Source organism: Malus domestica, chromosome 15 (genome assembly GCF_042453785.1).
Source record: "Malus domestica chromosome 15, GDT2T_hap1".
NCBI lineage: Eukaryota > Viridiplantae > Streptophyta > Magnoliopsida > Rosales > Rosaceae > Malus > Malus domestica.
In genome coordinates, this window is record NC_091675.1 from 14,235,133 (window position 1) to 14,253,188 (window position 18,056).

Genomic DNA, 18,056 nt, shown 5'->3' on the forward strand with positions numbered 1-18,056 from the left:
TAGAGGTCTTAAATTCAATTTTTGTCAAAGATGAATTTGAAACAAATTATTGCTAGCCCATTATGAGGCATTAGCTCACTCTCCCACTCCCTTATTGTAAATAATATCGTTTGTTTAAAAAAAAAAATATTCCTTCATTGGAGTACACTTCTTTTTCAGGAGAAGAAGAAAATAACATGTTTACTTAGATGTGAGGGTAAAAGACTGTTTACTACCCTCATGTTTCATGGTTTTCAACATTTAGTACATCAAGTTTTTTTCGTCTCAGAGTCATACCTAAAGTGTAAATTTTGGGACAATCTCATACATCTGTTAGTCAAACTGTTAAATTTGCCGTTAATTGTGACGTGACGCCCATGAAGAAGGAAGAAGGAGAAGAAGGGGAAGGAAGAAGGAGGAAGGAAGAAGGAGAAGGAGGAAGAAAAAAAAAAAGTTTGCAGTCAGGTGGAAGAAGAAGAAGAAGAGAGAGAAAAAAAAAAATTCCCCAAATTCAGAGGAAAAAAAAGGAGAAGGAGAAGGAGAAGGAAGAAGAAGGAAGAAGGAGAAGAAGGGGAAGGAAGAAGGAGGAAGGAAGAAGGAGAAAGAGAGAAAAAAAAAAAAGAAGTTTGCAGTCGGGTGGAAGAAGAAGAAGAAGAAGAAGAAAGAAGAAAGAAGAAGAAGAAAGAAAGAAAGAAAAAAAAAAAACGTGTCAAAAAAAAAAACGTGGCTGACATGTGACGCCACGTCATTGTCCACATAGGCGCCACGTCACAATTAACGGCAAATTTAACAGTTTGACTGACGGATGTATGAGACTGTTCCAAAATTTACACTTTAGGAATGACTCTGAGACGAAAAAAATTTGATGTACTAAATGTTGAAAACCATGAAACATGAGGGCATGTGAAGTCGTGATTGAGAGTGGTACCTAAGATTATTAGGCGCAGTGCACGCTGAACACACATGTAAAGTCTCCTTCCCCCTATTACGACATTAAATTTATGATACTTTTGTGTGAATTAATCTTAAAATACCATGACATCGATGTATGATTATAATAAATTTATCCCCACATATAAAGTGTAGGCCACCAGAAAATACAAGAGATGCCAAAAATTATTAGGCGCAGTGCACGGTGAACAGACATTCTTCCCATTTCTTCCATTGTTTCCTTACCTTCCTTCCCACCATAATCCCGAAAATTAATCCAAAGTTTAGAGCGATAAGCATGGATAAACTCTTAATCCAACCGCTAATCGCGGTCCTAGTCTCGTCGTTGATCGCCGCGAGATCCTACCGAAGAAAATCACTCAACCTCTCAGGGGCAATCGCGGGTTTTGCCGTCATGACCATCCACATTGCAGTCGGATACAGGTGAATTTTCTTTCCACTTTCTTTTATTTTCTCGGCATCCAAACAGCCTTATTGCCCACAAAGTTTGCTCATCGAAGGTACGGAGCTCTGCTGCTGATGTTCTTCTTCACATCGTCGAAGCTGACCAAGATCGGGGAAGACAAGAAGCGGCGCGTCGACGCCGATTTCAAAGAGGGTGGCCAGAGAAATTGGGTGCAGGTGTTGTCCAACAGTGGGATCGCGTCGATGTTGGTTCTGATTCTGTGGGCAAAATCGGGATTGCAGGAGAAATGCTTGGACTCGAACGACTCAGTTCTCGTTACGGCGCTCGTTGGTGGGGTTATTGGTCACTATGCTTGCAGCAATGGCGACACCTGGTCTTCTGAGCTCGGAGTTCTGAGCGATGCTCAGCCTCGGTTGATCACGACTCTTAAGGTTCGTATGACCTGCTCGATTTAGTATTTTCTCACTTGGGTTAAGCTTAGATTTTGCCAAAGTTTCAATTTTTCGCATCTTATTCTTGCTGCAAAATTGCAAATGCGTGCACTTCTGTACATATCTTGAGCTGGAGAAAGAACTTCCTTACAAAGGGATGTCATTGTGGCGGTATCCCAATCTAATGGCGCATTGCCATGTGGGGAAGTTAAAAATGCATTTCTATGCGTGATTAAGTTGGATTACCTGGCATCCCGGTGTAGGTAAATTTCTTATTCGTACCTAATCATCAAAGTTCTGTCTAGAATACGTGTCCTTAAACTCGATAACTAGTTGAATTGTCATATGAACACACATATAGTATGTATCATTACATTTTCGCAGTTCCCTGTCGTCTCCCATCTTCCTTGTAAAAGCCTAGTTGCTTTCGTGCTGTTGCTTATGAGTGTTATTTGTGCATCTTTTTATACTTTGAATTGAACTGTTCTAAAGAATTACCGATCGCCTTATAGACTAAGGGTATAAAGTATTTTTTCTGTCATGATTGGCATTTATGGTGTTATGGGTAATGTATTTGTCTAGCTCAAAGAAATCGAAATTATCTGGCTGCTTGAATATGTAGATACGGATATTAATTTGGGTCTCCACATTGTGTTGGCAGCCTGTTCGGAAGGGTACCAATGGCGGAGTTACAAAAGCAGGACTACTGGCAGCTGCGGCTGCAGGCTCCCTTATCGGACTGACATTTGTGGTTATTGGATTTCTCACTACAAAATGCGCATATGATGTAGCACTGAAGCAGCTGTTGGTGATACCTATTTCTACTCTTGCCGGACTAGGCGGTAGTGTCATCGATTCTCTTTTGGGAGCAACGCTGCAATTCAGTGGATTCTGCACTGTTCGTAACAAGGTGTGTTAAAGGCATACGCGAATCTGATGTTATCATCTTTAAGGCAACAATTGAATCTGCTTAACTAATCTCATTCCAACTTCTTTTGTTTCTCCAGGTTGTTGGAAAGCCGGGGCCAACAGTTGAGCAAATTTCAGGTCTTAACTTTCTTGACAACAATGCTGTGAATGTTGTTTCGATACTGCTGACAACAATTCTCACTTCCATTGCCTGCGTTTACGTTTTTTGAGATCGACCTGCTCAACAGAATGATCTTTCCATTATCATCTAAGATGGCGACGTGGTGTAGATGCAATCGAAACTGTTTCATGTACGCTAGCACGATAACGGTAATCTGTATCATTGTAAACCATGATTTGGATAAAGAGTTTAGTAAATGTTAACCTTCTAATAAGTGTGGTTTGAGGAAATGATACTTGTAGATGGCTAGCTGAGTGGTGGTTTGAGGAACTGATACTTCTAGATGGCTAGCGAGTAGCGTTGTAAAATTTTCAGCTGCAAAACAGGTAGCAGGAAAATCATTTCACTTTACACACGGCTTGAGGAGCTCACCCCAGTGGCTCCGCCCTTAGATGCAATGTGTTAGAGCCGGTACTGAGATTTTTGAGGCCATGGGCAACGTTAACAAAGATGCTCTATTATTAATGTGACATAAGTATTTTTGTACTAAACTTATAGTTGTATGGTGTTTTTTTATTTTCCTTCTAATTTACTAACCTTTTACCAATTGGAAATATCGGTCCCATTAGAAAAATGTTTTGAGTTTTTTTCGTTTTTGTATATAAACAATGAATGAATACCAAATTACAGTAATAATTTTTAAGGTTCTTAATATCCTTTATCCAAAAAAAAAACATATATATATATATATCGCTATAAGACTATGAAATTGTGAAAATTAGTATACAGAAAACTACTATTTTTTTCTTCCATACAATATATTTAATCTGAATTTGTTGCTGGGGAGATTTGAACCTGCGTGCGTGGTATTTAAATGAAATGAATATGTGTGCAATTACACTATAACCAATGCCTACATATAAAACTCAAGTTACAGATTTAAAAAGAAAAGAAGAAAAGGGGCCTCTTATGCAACAAAGCAGCGAAAACCAACACTGCTGCTTGTATTATTTTGCTAATTTATTTGAGTTTTAATTATTTTTAACATTGCAAAAACATAACCGCATACCCACAGACCAACAAAATGATTTTGGTGCCCCCGAGTCCTTGGGCCCGAGCAGTTACCGGGTTAGCCCGGCTCATTCTATACTAGGATTGGCTTTGCTATGTGTATATTTCTCTTTTTATTACGTGTCTTATTAAGTAAAAAAAATGACAAATACAATCAGATATGCAACTAGTTGCACTAAAGATTTTGCCAACTTACGTAATTGTAGGGAGATCATCGTGTAGAATACAAAAAGATTACGGTGGAAGTTGATTTATAAAATAAACTATGATTTTTACCAGATATCAATCACTTTCAATATACAAAATGAACTAGATATATAAAATAAACTTCGATTTTTACTAGATATCGATCACCTTCGATATACAAAATGAACTTGTGAGATTCCTTTTAATGATCATAAATGGTAGTTCCGCATGGGTGGATGCATGCGCGCATACATATATACATATATAGATTACATAAATCCAAGGCCTACAGTGCAAACAAACAATACCAAAGGCAAATATTTCACGAGATCATGACGAAATCTCGGTCTGATCTAATAAACAAACAAGGAGTTACATATATTTCACTAGATCATAAGCATTTGCTGCTATTTAGTAAGAATCGAGATCGAAAATTAAATCATTATGATACTTATCAAGATAATCATTCGGTTGGGAGGATACTAGGTTAACCTAAACACAGATTCTCCTAAGAAGATCATGACTTAGGGTTTGCTTGACAACCAAGTAAGAACGATCAGCATAAATAGAGTGAGATAGATGCATTTCTTCTGAGTTCATCATACAAAACCCAATCTTGTTTTAAGCACCGAGCCTGCATTTCGAAGCACCTACGCTACTTCAAAGTTAGTTTTGTTTTTAATCGCTTAGCCTGCCGATCTTCTTAGTTCATAACATTTGGTAAACTTTTTGTTTCTTGTTGTTGTGTAGTGTAACTTAATTTCTAGTTATAATTTTTGTTTTTTCGACCAAAAAAAGTTACATTTGGTCGGGGGACATAAACCTCTTGTGTTTATCTTTCAATTCTACGGCTGCTGAGTTAATTAATGTGTTATGCATTTGACTGCAGAGTGGCATTCAAGTTATCACTTGAAGATGTTGGAACAATTGTTCATATTTACCAGGGGAGGACTAATCCTGTGGACATATAAAGAGCTTCAAAGTGCTCTTAACGGCCATGGATCCCAAGTACTTGGAAACTTCATCGAATCCTGTCTTATGGAGGAACTGTCTGGCGCAGCAGCAGCGACGTCATCTTTGGATTATAATCGCCCGGGGGCTGCTTACACACTCAAATGGACCTTCCATGACGAGATTCGCCTCGTGTTTCTCTCTGTTTATGATCAGAAAACCTTCCATGACGTCTGGTATGTGGATGAACTGCTTTCGATGGCAAAGCATAAGTTCTTGGAGATTTATGATCCGACGAGGAGGGACGTCTACAATGATTTTGATGAACCTTTTAAACAACTTATGAACTACGTTAAAATACCAATTCAGTACCCTTCCCTTGACGAGGAGTTTGAGTCCGTCAAATATCCTATTGAATACCCTGGCCTTAATAAGGAGTATGATCAGTCCGTTAAAATTCCAATTGAATACACATCCCCTAAAGAGGACTACTTTGAGTCAAAACCCGTGCAAAAGGCTGGACATGAAGGATACAAAAATAACGGGTGGTTTTCGTGTATGTTCCGGAGGTAAGTCATTCTATGTATCTTGATGCTTTATTATCTTTATCTGTATTCCTACTCTAAGTTGATTAATTACTAATTATGCTGGTAAATTTCTTAAAGAATGCCATTGGAGAAGTCGGACCTCGAACCAGCTTTGAAAGCTCTCAAAGAGAAGCTGATCATGGCCAAGAATGTGGTATATATTTTGTTTCTTAATTTAATTAATACCTAATCTTATGCTGCCACCTTGATCATCAAGTTTCTTAATTAATTTATTTGTAATCTGTCTGTGCTTTTTCGTAGGCCGAGGCCGTAGCTGAGGAGCTTTGTGAATCAGTGGCTGCTAGTCTTGAGGGTAAAAAGTTGCCGTGGTTCACAACAATATCTTCTGCTGTGCAGGCAGCAATGGAAGAAGAATTTGTTCGTATTTTAACTCCTACCGCGGACTCTTCTCCTATACTGAATCTGCAGAAGAATGTGCCAAGGAAACCCTGTGTTTTCGCTTACATTGACACCACGGGAGATTGGAAAGCAATCAGTTCGGTTAAGGTAATTAAGCCGATTGATTTATTTCTTGTGCTTAAGTCAAGCAGGCCTCTAATTTACTAAATGGTTCTGTTTAATCATACATTGTGATCAACTTGCTGCAGGCTGCTTGTCGGCTTCAGAAGGAACGAAAGAACAGCGTTATTATGGTGGCCGACTGTAATACATTCCGGTCAGAGACTGTTAAGCAGCTGCGTAGAGATGCCTGGAAACTCCAGGTACTGAGCTATATAGATAGTTTCAATTATAGGATTCACATTCACTTAAGAAGATTATATTTCACAGACGTGATTTAGGTCAGTTTGTTGGGGCAGTGTCCCACCCCTTGCACCTAAGTTTGAGTCACCTTACTCGTAAAGATTATTACTTACTGTCTCAGCCTGATAATTAACTTCCGATTATTAAGAAACCACTTTTGTTCCATGTCAGCGGATTCCTATTTTTGAGAAGCGGTACGAGAAAGATCCTGCAATTTCCATGAAGGAAGCAGTCCAGGAGGCCAGAGACGACGGTTCAGATGTGGTTGTTCATGCAGCCAGTCCAAAGCAGGTATATCGTGTTTTCAAGTTTTTTCTTTTGCTTTCGCTGATGCTATGATCATGTGTTATGTGAACTAATGACTGAATTTGATCATGCATTGTGTAGGCTGCAACTGTGCTGGCGACGGCATACTTATCTGGAGCTAAGGTTATTTTCCGTGGAGTTGGGAAGCCGTACACAGGAGAGAAGCACACAACCAGAAAAATTGTCAAGAAACTCTTCAAATGACACTCAACTGTGCCGGCTTCTTAATCTCGTTAGTTAATTTGTTTGTCGATTACGTAATCCAGTATCATTATCGTGGATTTTCGAAACTTGAAGGTGAAATAATGAAATTGTTTGGCACTAGTTTAATATCAAATCTAATTAATTTTATGTTGTTGAAGAGCTTCTCTTTCTCTAATGTAATTAACATTCAAGTTTTCAAGTCCATATTGCTCACTTGTCTTCTTGTACATCCTGCATATCTTCCTCGGCCTCTAAACGAGTAATGAATCGAAAACTTGTCAACTATCAAAACAAAATATTTCATCGACATTCAACGATCTGTTAAACATTTAGCAGCAAGGGCATAGACTTGAATCGATTTTATTCCTCCTTATGAAGAATTGTTAGAGAGATTTTTGTTGGGTTCTTTTTGTGAGGATGCATATCTCTACCGGCAAGATAACTAGGCATATAGGTGAAAGTGAAACTAACCAACTTGTAGCTCATGAATTTAATTTAATACTGGATTACAGAAGGGTGGGAAGATATATGCGAAAAAATTTACATGTCAAAAGACATATGCTTGTTAAAAAGATATTATATAATCCAAATTACATGGGGGTGACTCTTATTAATTTTATAGTTGTTAAACAAGTTAACTCGCAGTTTTTCTGTTTATGCTTGGTCTAAGACTGTTTTATTACAAGTTTGCAGCTGGGTTCGCAATTTTATTTCGACAAGTAGTACAATTCTCGAACCTATTTCTCTGTTTCTTGGAAGAAATGTTGTGTCCCTTTAAAGGAAAGGGGTCTTGGAGTGAGGAATTTTCAAGCTCTTATGGCTTTCGCGCACAGTGCCGGTCAGTTGCGCTATTAATATAAAAGGGCTTCTGTTTGGCCTGGTTTGCGGCCTGATTTACTTTCATTACAACTGTCATCCATAAAATTGGAACTCAAAACCTCACAAATTCTAAGTGCAACAACAAAGTACATCTAAAGAGCACTCACAAGTCATAGCAGCAGAAATGGCAACAAACTGCACCACAATTCACATATCACAAAATTAACGAAATTGAAAGGATAATCGACTAAATATATACGAGTAAAAACTCTAAAAATTATTGAGAATGAGTCCCAGATTGATGGGAAGATGGACTTTGCATGAGCTTAAGGTTGGGTTACTCCCCATATTGCCAATTGGTTTTATGGTGGAATCTCAACTTTCTTCATGGTATCAGAGCAGGTTGTCCCCGTGTGAAGCCAAACAGCCATATGTGCTCCACGTCACCCCGTTGTTTTGTTCACGTATTAGGCTTGAAAATTCGCTACACGTGAGGGGGCGTGTTGAGAATGAGTCCCACATTGATGGGAGGAGGTTACTCTCCATATTATCAATTGGTTTTATGGTAGAACCTCAACTTTCTTCAAAAATTTCTTTCTTACTAACCAAGCAGAGAGGCAGCCCTTCTCCTCGTGGCGCCTTCGAACGTGATCAACCAGCGACATTTCTTGGTGCCCCGATGGTGCATACATTTTCTCTTCTTCCTCCCATCACAAACTAAGAGAGTGCTGAGTTTTCTGTGCAACTCTATGCTTTTTTAGGCTTACAAATTTGAATAGAAATACTTAATGATAAAAGCTGCGTGTGATAAGCAACTAATCAGATTTGGTACTAAACCCTTCCAGTAGTGGTGGACAGGTGGGTGAGGGAATGAAGCTGAGAGATCCTATCCCGCCACAAATTAGTGGGTAATACGAGAAGTAGTCTAACTCTTTATAAGTACGTACAAGGTTTCTTAATCTTCGATATGGAATATACATTTTCAACATACTCCCTTACATATAAGATCATTTAAGCCTAGCACATGTATGGCGTCATTTAAGCCTAGGACGTGACATTACAATTGGGTAACGTGGGAGCACGCGAGTTGTAGTTCAACACGTGGGTAATGTGCTCTGATACTATAAAGAAAGTTGAGGTAAAAAACTAATTGCTAATATTGAGAGCGGCTCAACTTTTATGAGGACATGCAGGATCCTTCAATTCCTTGACGTGGAATTTACGTTCTCAACAGCATACATACATACATATACACATGTTTATGTGCATATATATACGTATAGTAGGTGCATGTATACGTATACACATGTTTATGTGCATATATACGTATAGTAGGTGCATGTATACGTATACATATGTGCAGGCCATGTGTGGTCACCGTCCAAATGAAGATGAGAAGTCAAATTCCAATGGCATGAGTCATGGCACCATCATCAGGGCTTCCCGTGATTCATATCCTTGTCAATCACAGGAAATCACTTGTTTCTTTATCAATATTAAAGACGAGACTCCAAAACCTACTCTCCTTTATTCTTTCAGGTATGACAGTTGTATGATTCTAACATGGGTTAGTTGACGGAAAAATATGGGTAATGGAGTCCAACCAGGTCATCCGCAAAGGACCTCTCAAAATATCAAGGATGGCGTATGATTTGGTCTTACTCGATCCCGAGTTGATTCTCACCAAATGCGAGAGTTGCCTTGTTAGTCTGTCCTACCGAAATTCAATCGTTTTTATATGGCTACTTCAGCCAAAATCAAAACACCATACCAAAATAGAATCTCATATATTTTGATCTCATCCGATTTTGCACTAGTCTCACCCCCATAAAGTTGTCCTAATCCGTCATCCCCACCAAAATTTCTCCCGTTTGTATGTAGATGACTCTTTTAGTAGAAAAATAACTTTAAACTCAAAATTTGTGAAACATAAGCAAGACCAAAACACTAACATAATAAACAGAGATAACGCGTAGAATCCTTGAGTCAGATGTTGTTCAAAAAGTCATCATAGCAACATTTAGATTTATGAACTTCACCTAGTACATGTGAATCCATACTAGCCAAGGTCAAACATATTTGTTGCAAAAAAAAAAATGAGGACAGTCATTTAGCTATACAAATCTTCTTTTGACATTACAAAGCCAATGGCTTTGAGCATGATCACCATCTACTTAATAGGGATAGACTCAGAAAAATTACAACTTACAAAAGATAGGCCACAGCAAACCAACCTTTCTGTAAAGATACAAAGATGTGTCAACAAACATAACATACAGCAAGGAAAACAGTCCTTTAACGAATCTTCAGCGCAGCGGGATCATCCATCAGTACAATTCCAAAGTACAACATCCAATCACTAACATGATCAACCCCGTTTTCTATCTCTGGTTCCGTTCAGAACCAATTTTTGATACTCGATTAGAGCTATGCATGCCAAGTTCTGGTACTTGAGAAATTAGCAGACAACAGGACACGCGGGAGGCTTTATGGGAGATAAAAAGTTACAGGCTACAGGTTGGACACCAGCAGCAGTTTCCAAGCGTTCCCATGTTAACCTTCGCTTCTCAGCTGCAGCGCTTGACCTTATATTTTCCTCCTCCAACTTAAATTGACAGGCAAGTACCAGCTCCTCATCCATATCGCAAAATGTCTTCTTCACATTGAGGGTCAGGTTCAGCACTGCTTGATTCCAATGGTTTTGGGTGTTTCGCTCAATAGCTGGGAAGACAAGAGGAAAGATTACCTGGCGGTTATGTGCGATAAGGTTAAGGATGTGTTCATTGTTCCACAGCAAGTGGGCTCGTTCAGCCACCTGAAACAAAAAAACATGTCATAGAGGGAAAAGAGAGGCATGAAAATAACATGATTTAGAAGCTTTATCGGTTGAATGATCAAGATCATGCTAATGTATAGTTCTTAGTGTCAAGCAAAGCAAATTTTCAGTCAAACATATAATCTGAAAACTCAAGATGTACTAAGAATTGCAATTTGGCCGCCAATCTATGCAGTAGAATATTACCTGGTAATGAGAACTATTGAGGCAGCATCTTATGCGCCGGAACAATGGAACCATGATCCTTTGAAACTCATCCATGCTAGTCATTTCCAAAACCTCTTCTAACTCACTTAGAAACATCAACTCCTTCTGGCTATTTGTTACAGGCCAGAACTTCAACAAACCCTTTATTACAGTACTTGCCAACTTCGGATCCTTATCTATGAACTGTACAACACAATATGTCAATTGCTGATGATAAATACCCACTGACTTTGGTTTGTGTAGAGGAATAAGAGCCCTCCACAAAAATATCTTGTGTTCCTCCTTCAATGGCAAAGCAAACCCACTAATTACACTTCCAAAAATTTCCAACAGCTCAGAAATTCCATTATGCCTTTCAGTTTCGAAAACAAAACGATATATGATATTGCTGACAGCTTTCCGAATAAAGGGTCTGTGTACCATGAACTTTCCATAAATCCTATGCAGAATGGTTTTCAAACAGTCTCTTTCTCTTGGGTCCTCAGAGTCAAAGAGGTCAAGTAATTTTACGATAAAAGAGTGATCCACATGCTTTTTTGCCACCTTTATGTCAAGTGAAGTATAACTGATAAACCGAACCAGAAGATCATACACAATTTGCAGGTATGACCAAGAAGGATCAAACATTGGTTCTTCATCATCTGTTTCACCCCCAGTAAAATTAGATCGGTACTTAGGTGGAAAAACTCTAAACAGGTTGACTGCACACATTTTACACACAGCAGAAATTGCTGGTTCAGTGAACTTCACAGTCCCAGAAGAAACATAATCAACAAGTTCTATCAATGTTTCGCGTTTGAGATCTTGCTTAACTGGATCACTGGAATCAACAAACTCACAGCAAAGGTTCAGCTTACTGATAAATAGACTATGCTTCTGAGGGTTGGAAACCTCCTTGAAGGATAGATGGGGCTCCACTGCCTCAGCTCCAGCTGCAATGCTTGACGGGAAAACTGCTGAAGACACTCGCTTGACAACATTTAATTTGCTTGTAAGAGAACTCCCACCAATTGTACATTGGAACCCACTCCCCAAATTGGGAGTATTGTTGCCAGAATCACTCCCTGCAGAATCTAGTGAATCAGATTTTGACGACTTGCGAGGAAGTTTGCTTAGAATTTGCTTCAGCATGGTGGAAACCCTGCAAATTCCAACCAACATTCAACATGGCAGAATGACGTAGGAATCAAATCACTCCATCAATGCATAAAACTTTCACACATAATAGGTCATCATGACTTGTGAAGCTAAAAGACAGTGAAACTGCGATGAAGTTGAAGCCTTTGAGCAGACAACTTCGGTTAGTCCATGGACTGTTAATCAGTAATATCTACATGACCACATTTCTTCAGTAAAATCCCGAACAAAAGCATAAACAAGTAACAACTGAACTGAATCTTTCAACCCCTTCAGCAGTACAGTTGCCAAAATAACCAATGCCATTCTTCAGCAGATGGTAAATCCAGATCAAACTCAAAAGCAATCAATTTAAAACATGAAGAATTTATACACCAATAAAAATCTAAGAAATACTTCAATCTGACCAAAAAAGAAACGCATACTACAGAAAGAAACAACTTTAAAACAAGTCTCTAATTAGCAACAAATCATAAGATAATAAATGCATATAAAGTAATTAGATTTTGCTAAAACAAACAATGGAAACTCAGATCTCGAACAAAACAGAAGTATAACACAGATCTACACCAACCCGAGATCACAATTATCATAAAACCCTCTTAAAAAGGAAAACTTGGGCATGATCTACGCAATGCACAAACAAAATTCATCAAAATCAAGAACTTGAAGTCTATCAAAGTTAGCTAAACCGGACACAAACATTCAAGGAGAGAGAAACCTGTTTTGGAGCTTCTGGGTGTGCTTGTGAAAACAACACAGAGAGACCCTTTTTAGCAAATGAGAGGAGCAGAGGAGGAGCTCTTGGTATCCACAAAACTACCCAAAATTACATTTTGGGTGAGAAATGAGAAAGCAATTTACTTTGGAACAAAAGGGAAAGAAAAACATGTAAGGCAGGCAACAGAGAGAGAGAGAGAGAGAGAGAGAAGTAGAGAGAGAAAGGCAGTGTTTGGCGTGAAAAAAGTGATGTATTGATCCACTATATCCTTTTATGTAGTACTAAATTAAAGTTTAAAAGCTTAAGCTGGGGGGGCCTCCATGGGAGATCAATAAGAGGTCCTCGATTGAAGAGAAGAGGCGGTGTGGCATTTTCTGCGAACTGCAGGCACCGGTCTCCACCCAACAAAAATTAAAGTTTAAAACTTTTGGGTTCAGTTGGTAGAGAGAATAAAAGAAAGAAAATAAATTATATGAAAAAATAGAAAAACAATATGAGAAATATTTCTCATATTAATCTATGCTTGGCTGAGCTGAATAAGATCTGGATTGGATTTCCATTTGGTAAAAAGTTATGCTATTATTGTACTTGTGGGGCACCGAAAGGAGCCTTGTTGTGTACCAGGTTCGTTGGCTGGAGCACCAACCCAAACCTTTGTGTGTGTTGTTCCCTTTCTTAACTGATTTTTGCTGGCCCATTTGGTTTCCTTGTGTTTTATTAGCCCTAAACAATCAAAGGGTAGATGGACATGACTAATAACCTACCCTAGTTATGTTAATGTGACAGTATTATTCTAAGTTCAAGTCGCAACTTGTGTTGCGGCATCTAGATGTTGAATGTGGCATCGAGACGATAGATTTTTGTCCATTGTCCTCACCGCGAAGGGTTTTGTTTCAATACAATTAGTGCGACAAAGCATAGTTTGTTGTACAAATAAGTTTATTTTTTCATCGCTTAAGGTCTTTTTTCATGACCTTTGCATGAGAACTTGTGCACGACGAAGATTTCGTCGCCTTATTATTATTGCGACGGAAATTCTATTTGCACGACTAAATGTTGTTTGTCGCGAAAACTGTTAAATGTAGTAGTGCATAGATTAAATGCAAACATGTGTTATTAAACTTAAGATACCGTTATATTGCTATCCTACGTATAATTTGGCGAGGCATCGTCTAATTCTCCAACATGTTGCATGTACTCTTTTTAACTTAGTTGGATTATTTAGGTAACTTGACTTTTATATAGCAATATTGTAAGAGAAGTGTTCAATCCGCAATCTTCGATGCAAATAATGAATTTTATTAACCAATTGAGCAATAAGTTCTTTACTTCTTCAATTTCGTAAGAGGTTATTTTGAAAAAGAAAAGATAAAAGAATCATAATGCATGTTGGCGAATTTAACTAAAGGTTGATTTGTTCAATTGTTCCCCAAGACAAATGATGGGATCGACATGATAACTAGATGACAAAATATATTGCCAATCCTTTTTCTACCCCACAGGCTGCCCATTAATTAGTCGGTAAGCAGAATCATGTATATTAAACAAACATAAAACAAAATTAGAAGGTCGGAGTTTGCTTATTTGGCTTTGAAGAAGCAAAGAAGACCAAATGATTCACATAACAATAAGTTTGTTTTCCAATAACTTCAATCTTATCCCTTTTACTGAACTTTCTTTGCAGAATTATGCTTGCCTGTAAAAGATGACATTCTAACAACATAAATACATTTTGGCTCCTTATACGCGATGATTTATTTTTAATATTATAAAGGTCATATTGTGATATGCACTATGTTTCTTTTATTCGAGTAGTATTTTGATTAATCTAATCTACGACTGAAGGATTCGAACATGTGTGTAAAGAGAGTATCACACTGATATTCTAACTACACCAAATAAAGGGTGATTAGAGTGAAAGATGTGAGTTACACCAATTATTCATATCATTGCTCGTCTTTCTTGTATTCAAGTTTGAAAATGTTATTTAGTTTTAAATGAAGGTATTGATTTGGGGGAATTTAACAGCAAATTGCACATGACTTTTGATTCAGTACATGTACTTATCCATGACACGATGATGTTGTCAAAAAACAAAAGAAGAGATCATTTCTGGATCTCTTCCACCAAGATCATCGAATCAAGTGATCCGGGCCTTTGAAATTTCATTCAACGGTTAAAAATTATTATAGTTTTTAAGAAGTCAAAACAAGTAAGTTGTTGAATAAAATTTCAAACGTTCATAAGTAGTATGGCAGAGTTACTTTTACTGGTACAGCTGTAATTAAAATCAAATATCCACTGAAAAACATAAGGCTAAAAGCAGAAAAAGGTTAAAAAAAGGTTCAGTCAGGTTAATTTCTCTCTTATTTTTCTGACCAAAATGGTTTTAACAAGGAAATAGGGACCCCATTTATGTGTACATGATGAGCAGTACCATTTGTATTCATGGTCAGGAAGGAATCTGAGCCCTTGGAGCTGCAAAATAATTACATCAAATATTATACGACTACCTTTTAAAGAAATAAATAAATAAAATGAAGAAAATTAAAAGGGATTACCTATCCCAACAGCTTCTGAACTTTTCATCAACCGAATACGCTTGCATGATTCCATAAACATCCTGCAATTAATTGGAAAAAAAAACAACGAAGAAAGTATGGTTATAGATTTAGGTTGGACAAGTCACATGAAAGCAATAGCATAACCAAACTTAAATCCAAAGAGAAAAAAAAAAAACAAAACCTACGATGAACAAGGAAATAGACCAAACCCTTGTCACCCAAACCGGCTCTACATTAATTTACACAACAGTGTTAAATCAAGACTTGCATAGCTGGTGGAGAATCGACCAAGTTATGTTTGAATTTACAGTTTATCATATAATCGTCCTACCAACCAAACTCTACTAACACCTCTTTTGGAGGTTCCGTGAGAATTGAATTTGGATCGCTACTATTGACATCACTTAATTTTGAGTTGTCAACCGAACTATCTTAATTTTGAGTTGTCAACTCAACTATATATAACCTTGGAGTTTAACATGCAGACGTACTCTATTCGCTTGCTACATATATATCTAAACACATTAATATTTAATTTTATGAAATGTTTTTGCATATTTGTGACAACGTTTTCTTTACATGCATATGTAACTCAGTACTGTAGTAATTAACTTACTTCCAAGGGACGTCTCCAACTAACATCCAGTCTCCATCCTTGTCTTCATATGTCAACACATATTGATCCATTCCTTTCGCTGCAGGTTTCATAACCTCATTGCTATCCTCAATACACTTACCTAAAACATTACCAAGATTAATTACTAACCTTGTATCTATTAATTAGTGCTTGTATCACAAATTTATATTGGTATAACAACTAGTTAATTAACGAGAAATTTTTAATTGTGACGGGAATACGGGTGGTGCACCACGTGTTTTTATATAAGTGGTGAGAAATTTTATTTTTTAAGTTATTAACTTTTGAACACATATATCCCACCATTTATTTAACGACACGTGGTGTACCACTTTGTGTGACGGTCACATCGAAAAATATCTCTTAATTAACAAGTACTAGCTAGAGTTTAGCTTAATTATTATAACTAAGTAGGCTTTTTAGCTAAAAGGATCTTTGATACTGGCATAACTTTTTACTTGGGTCCTTGACAATGAAAATTGATAGAAGTGATCCTTGAGTTTGTCCACTGTAAATCATTTTGATTATTCCGTGAAAAATTTATCAATATCCTTGTTAAAGTGTCACATGAACGATCATGTGACCACATTTTTAAGGGTGTTTTTGTCAAACCAAGCCCTCCATTTAATGATTATATTGACATATTTTTGTAGAATGACCAAAATAATTGACGGTAGACAAACTCAAGAACGACTTCTATCGATTTTCATTGTTATAGACCAAAATGAAAAATTATGTTATACCATAAACCATTTTGACTAAAAAGCCTAACTCTATATAATACTGACCACTTATGGTTAAGGAAGGGAACATTCGCTCTAATGCTCTCAATAGCTCTTGATAACTTCTGTACATCTCCAAGTCTAGTTTACGTAGATAAGGAGCTCCATCTGCGCTCACTTTAACATACTTTCTGATGCTCCGCACCACCACCAACGCCTTCTGTCTCATCGATCTTACCGGCGGCCACCCAACTATTCTTGCTCTGAATATAACACGCAGTTCGTTAGATAAAGCTGAAATGAAAATGTCGACAGTCAAGCGGCTAAACAAGTACTGATGGTTAGTCAACTTTTGACATGGATATATAATTCTTGAAGTACAAATTGAAAACTGAACGATTTGATATCACACGTCGGAACTACTGCATGTCCGAAACAACATATACAAGTTAAAACAAAATCTTAACTTTGCAGCTGGGGCTTTGATGACGGAGGTAGTTGTTGTAGAACTACTACTAGATGATGAGCTGCCACGTGGTTCGCTGGCTGCAGAGCTTTTGTGCAGGCTAATTTGATCAACGGTATCCATGAAACCACGTTTCTTCGAACTGCTATTACTACTACTTATCTTGAAGTTGAACCCTCCAAAGACACGAGGATGGTTGTAATCTGACGTCGTACCAGGTAACCCTAAGGTGAGCTCAGTGTCCTTAAACTCCATGCTTTCATTTGCTGACATCAATTTTCCGGCCGGCCAGCACTATGTGAACGTGTGCAGGTCGTTTGCTTCGCTCTTAAATATATAGAGAACAGGAGGGGAGGCGGAGGTATAAAAATTCAATGGCACGAGGGGTGGCGAATAAGGCCACCTGGGGTCCGGTGCGGGAGCATTGCTTGCGGTTGACATGCATGGCTTGACAGTAGCAGCTTAAAAGTTTGTGCCGGCTGTCGGTACATCCAATCCGATTCTGTTTCTGTCACTCTCTCTGAATCGGCATCCATACATGATTACTAAATTTACCCTATTGCTTGGAATTTACCATATTGCTTAGCCTGTCTATTTCTTTGTATGGTTATATGGGGAAATTTCACATCATCGTCAGTACTTGCTGGCAGAAAATTTTGTAGGCAATATAAGGATAAGTTACAAAATCTTGTAGGCAATATAGACTAAAGTTACGTGGTGTACTCTTCTATATATTATAAAGACACGTGTTATAATTTGAATAAAATAACAATATTACGTAGTCATGTTTTAAGTACATGAAAAATTATTCATGCTAATTGTTGTGCATACATATATAATTCATCAAGATCCTCCAATTAGCGTATCCTATAATCCTCTTGTTTTTATTTTAGTAGATATAATACGGTATATCACTTAGATTTTGATTTATAGAATCACAATATTTCTCTAGGGAAAGGTATTTGAATTTGAGACCTCAAACATTCGAAGAAATGTGTAACTAGACGAAATGTTAGTTCAATTCAAAACATCATATGAATTAGAGTTTTCAACTCTTCTGGGATCTAGCCAAACATACGGAAT

General features: G+C 37.6%; 4 protein-coding genes across 4 annotated transcripts; 2 read left to right on the plus strand and 2 right to left on the minus strand.

The window, feature by feature from the left end:
• Positions 1-1,032: 1,032 nt before the first annotated feature.
• Positions 1,033-3,087, plus strand: LOC103400478 (protein PGR). Its single transcript, XM_008339131.4, has 4 exons — positions 1,033-1,353; positions 1,431-1,767; positions 2,429-2,677; positions 2,775-3,087. The coding sequence occupies exons 1-4, from the start codon at positions 1,208-1,210 to the stop codon at positions 2,904-2,906; spliced, it is 864 nt and encodes a 287-aa protein (XP_008337353.3). The 5' UTR covers positions 1,033-1,207; the 3' UTR covers positions 2,907-3,087.
• Positions 3,088-4,969: 1,882 nt separating this feature from the next.
• On the plus strand, positions 4,970-7,063 carry LOC103400549 (uncharacterized). The gene is made up of 6 exons (XM_008339200.3): positions 4,970-5,574; positions 5,671-5,746; positions 5,854-6,099; positions 6,201-6,314; positions 6,526-6,645; positions 6,742-7,063. The coding sequence occupies exons 1-6, from the start codon at positions 4,970-4,972 to the stop codon at positions 6,862-6,864; spliced, it is 1,284 nt and encodes a 427-aa protein (XP_008337422.3). The 3' UTR covers positions 6,865-7,063.
• A 2,613-nt stretch (positions 7,064-9,676) lies between these two features.
• On the minus strand, positions 9,677-13,120 carry LOC103400479 (serine/threonine protein phosphatase 2A 57 kDa regulatory subunit B' kappa isoform-like). Its single transcript, XM_008339132.4, has 3 exons — positions 12,585-13,120; positions 10,706-11,867; positions 9,677-10,498 (listed from the first exon to the last, which is right to left on the minus strand). Exons 2-3 carry the CDS (start codon positions 11,855-11,857, stop codon positions 10,142-10,144), a joined length of 1,509 nt encoding a protein of 502 aa, XP_008337354.2. The 5' UTR covers positions 11,858-11,867; positions 12,585-13,120; the 3' UTR covers positions 9,677-10,141.
• A 1,781-nt stretch (positions 13,121-14,901) lies between these two features.
• LOC103400480 (auxin-responsive protein IAA1-like) lies at positions 14,902-17,573 on the minus strand. Its single transcript, XM_008339133.4, has 5 exons — positions 16,975-17,573; positions 16,574-16,770; positions 15,765-15,885; positions 15,146-15,207; positions 14,902-15,062 (listed from the first exon to the last, which is right to left on the minus strand). Exons 1-5 carry the CDS (start codon positions 17,244-17,246, stop codon positions 15,037-15,039), a joined length of 678 nt encoding a protein of 225 aa, XP_008337355.3. The 5' UTR covers positions 17,247-17,573; the 3' UTR covers positions 14,902-15,036.
• Between the last annotated feature and the right edge of the window lie 483 nt (positions 17,574-18,056).

What these genes read in the sequence shown, in the direction of transcription:
- LOC103400549 (XM_008339200.3), top strand. Translation starts at nt 4,970, where the DNA reads ATGTTGGAACAATTGTTCATATTTACCAGGGGAGGACTAATCCTGTGG. An exon ending in TTTTCGTGTATGTTCCGGAG is followed by an intron (nt 5,575 to 5,670) that starts GTAAGTCATTCT and finishes AATTTCTTAAAG; the next exon opens with AATGCCATTGGAGAAGTCGG. An exon ending in GAGATGCCTGGAAACTCCAG is followed by an intron (nt 6,315 to 6,525) that starts GTACTGAGCTAT and finishes GTTCCATGTCAG; the next exon opens with CGGATTCCTATTTTTGAGAA.
- LOC103400478 (XM_008339131.4), top strand. Translation starts at nt 1,208, where the DNA reads ATGGATAAACTCTTAATCCAACCGCTAATCGCGGTCCTAGTCTCGTCG. An exon ending in CACATTGCAGTCGGATACAG is followed by an intron (nt 1,354 to 1,430) that starts GTGAATTTTCTT and finishes TGCTCATCGAAG; the next exon opens with GTACGGAGCTCTGCTGCTGA. An exon ending in TCTGCACTGTTCGTAACAAG is followed by an intron (nt 2,678 to 2,774) that starts GTGTGTTAAAGG and finishes TTGTTTCTCCAG; the next exon opens with GTTGTTGGAAAGCCGGGGCC.
- LOC103400479 (XM_008339132.4), bottom strand. Translation starts at nt 11,857, where the DNA reads ATGCTGAAGCAAATTCTAAGCAAACTTCCTCGCAAGTCGTCAAAATCT. An exon ending in TCAATAGTTCTCATTACCAG is followed by an intron (nt 10,499 to 10,705) that starts GTAATATTCTAC and finishes TTTTTGTTTCAG; the next exon opens with GTGGCTGAACGAGCCCACTT.
- LOC103400480 (XM_008339133.4), bottom strand. Translation starts at nt 17,246, where the DNA reads ATGTCAGCAAATGAAAGCATGGAGTTTAAGGACACTGAGCTCACCTTA. An exon ending in ATCAAAGCCCCAGCTGCAAA is followed by an intron (nt 16,771 to 16,974) that starts GTTAAGATTTTG and finishes TGTTATATTCAG; the next exon opens with AGCAAGAATAGTTGGGTGGC. An exon ending in GTTGGAGACGTCCCTTGGAA is followed by an intron (nt 15,208 to 15,764) that starts GTAAGTTAATTA and finishes AATTAATTGCAG; the next exon opens with GATGTTTATGGAATCATGCA.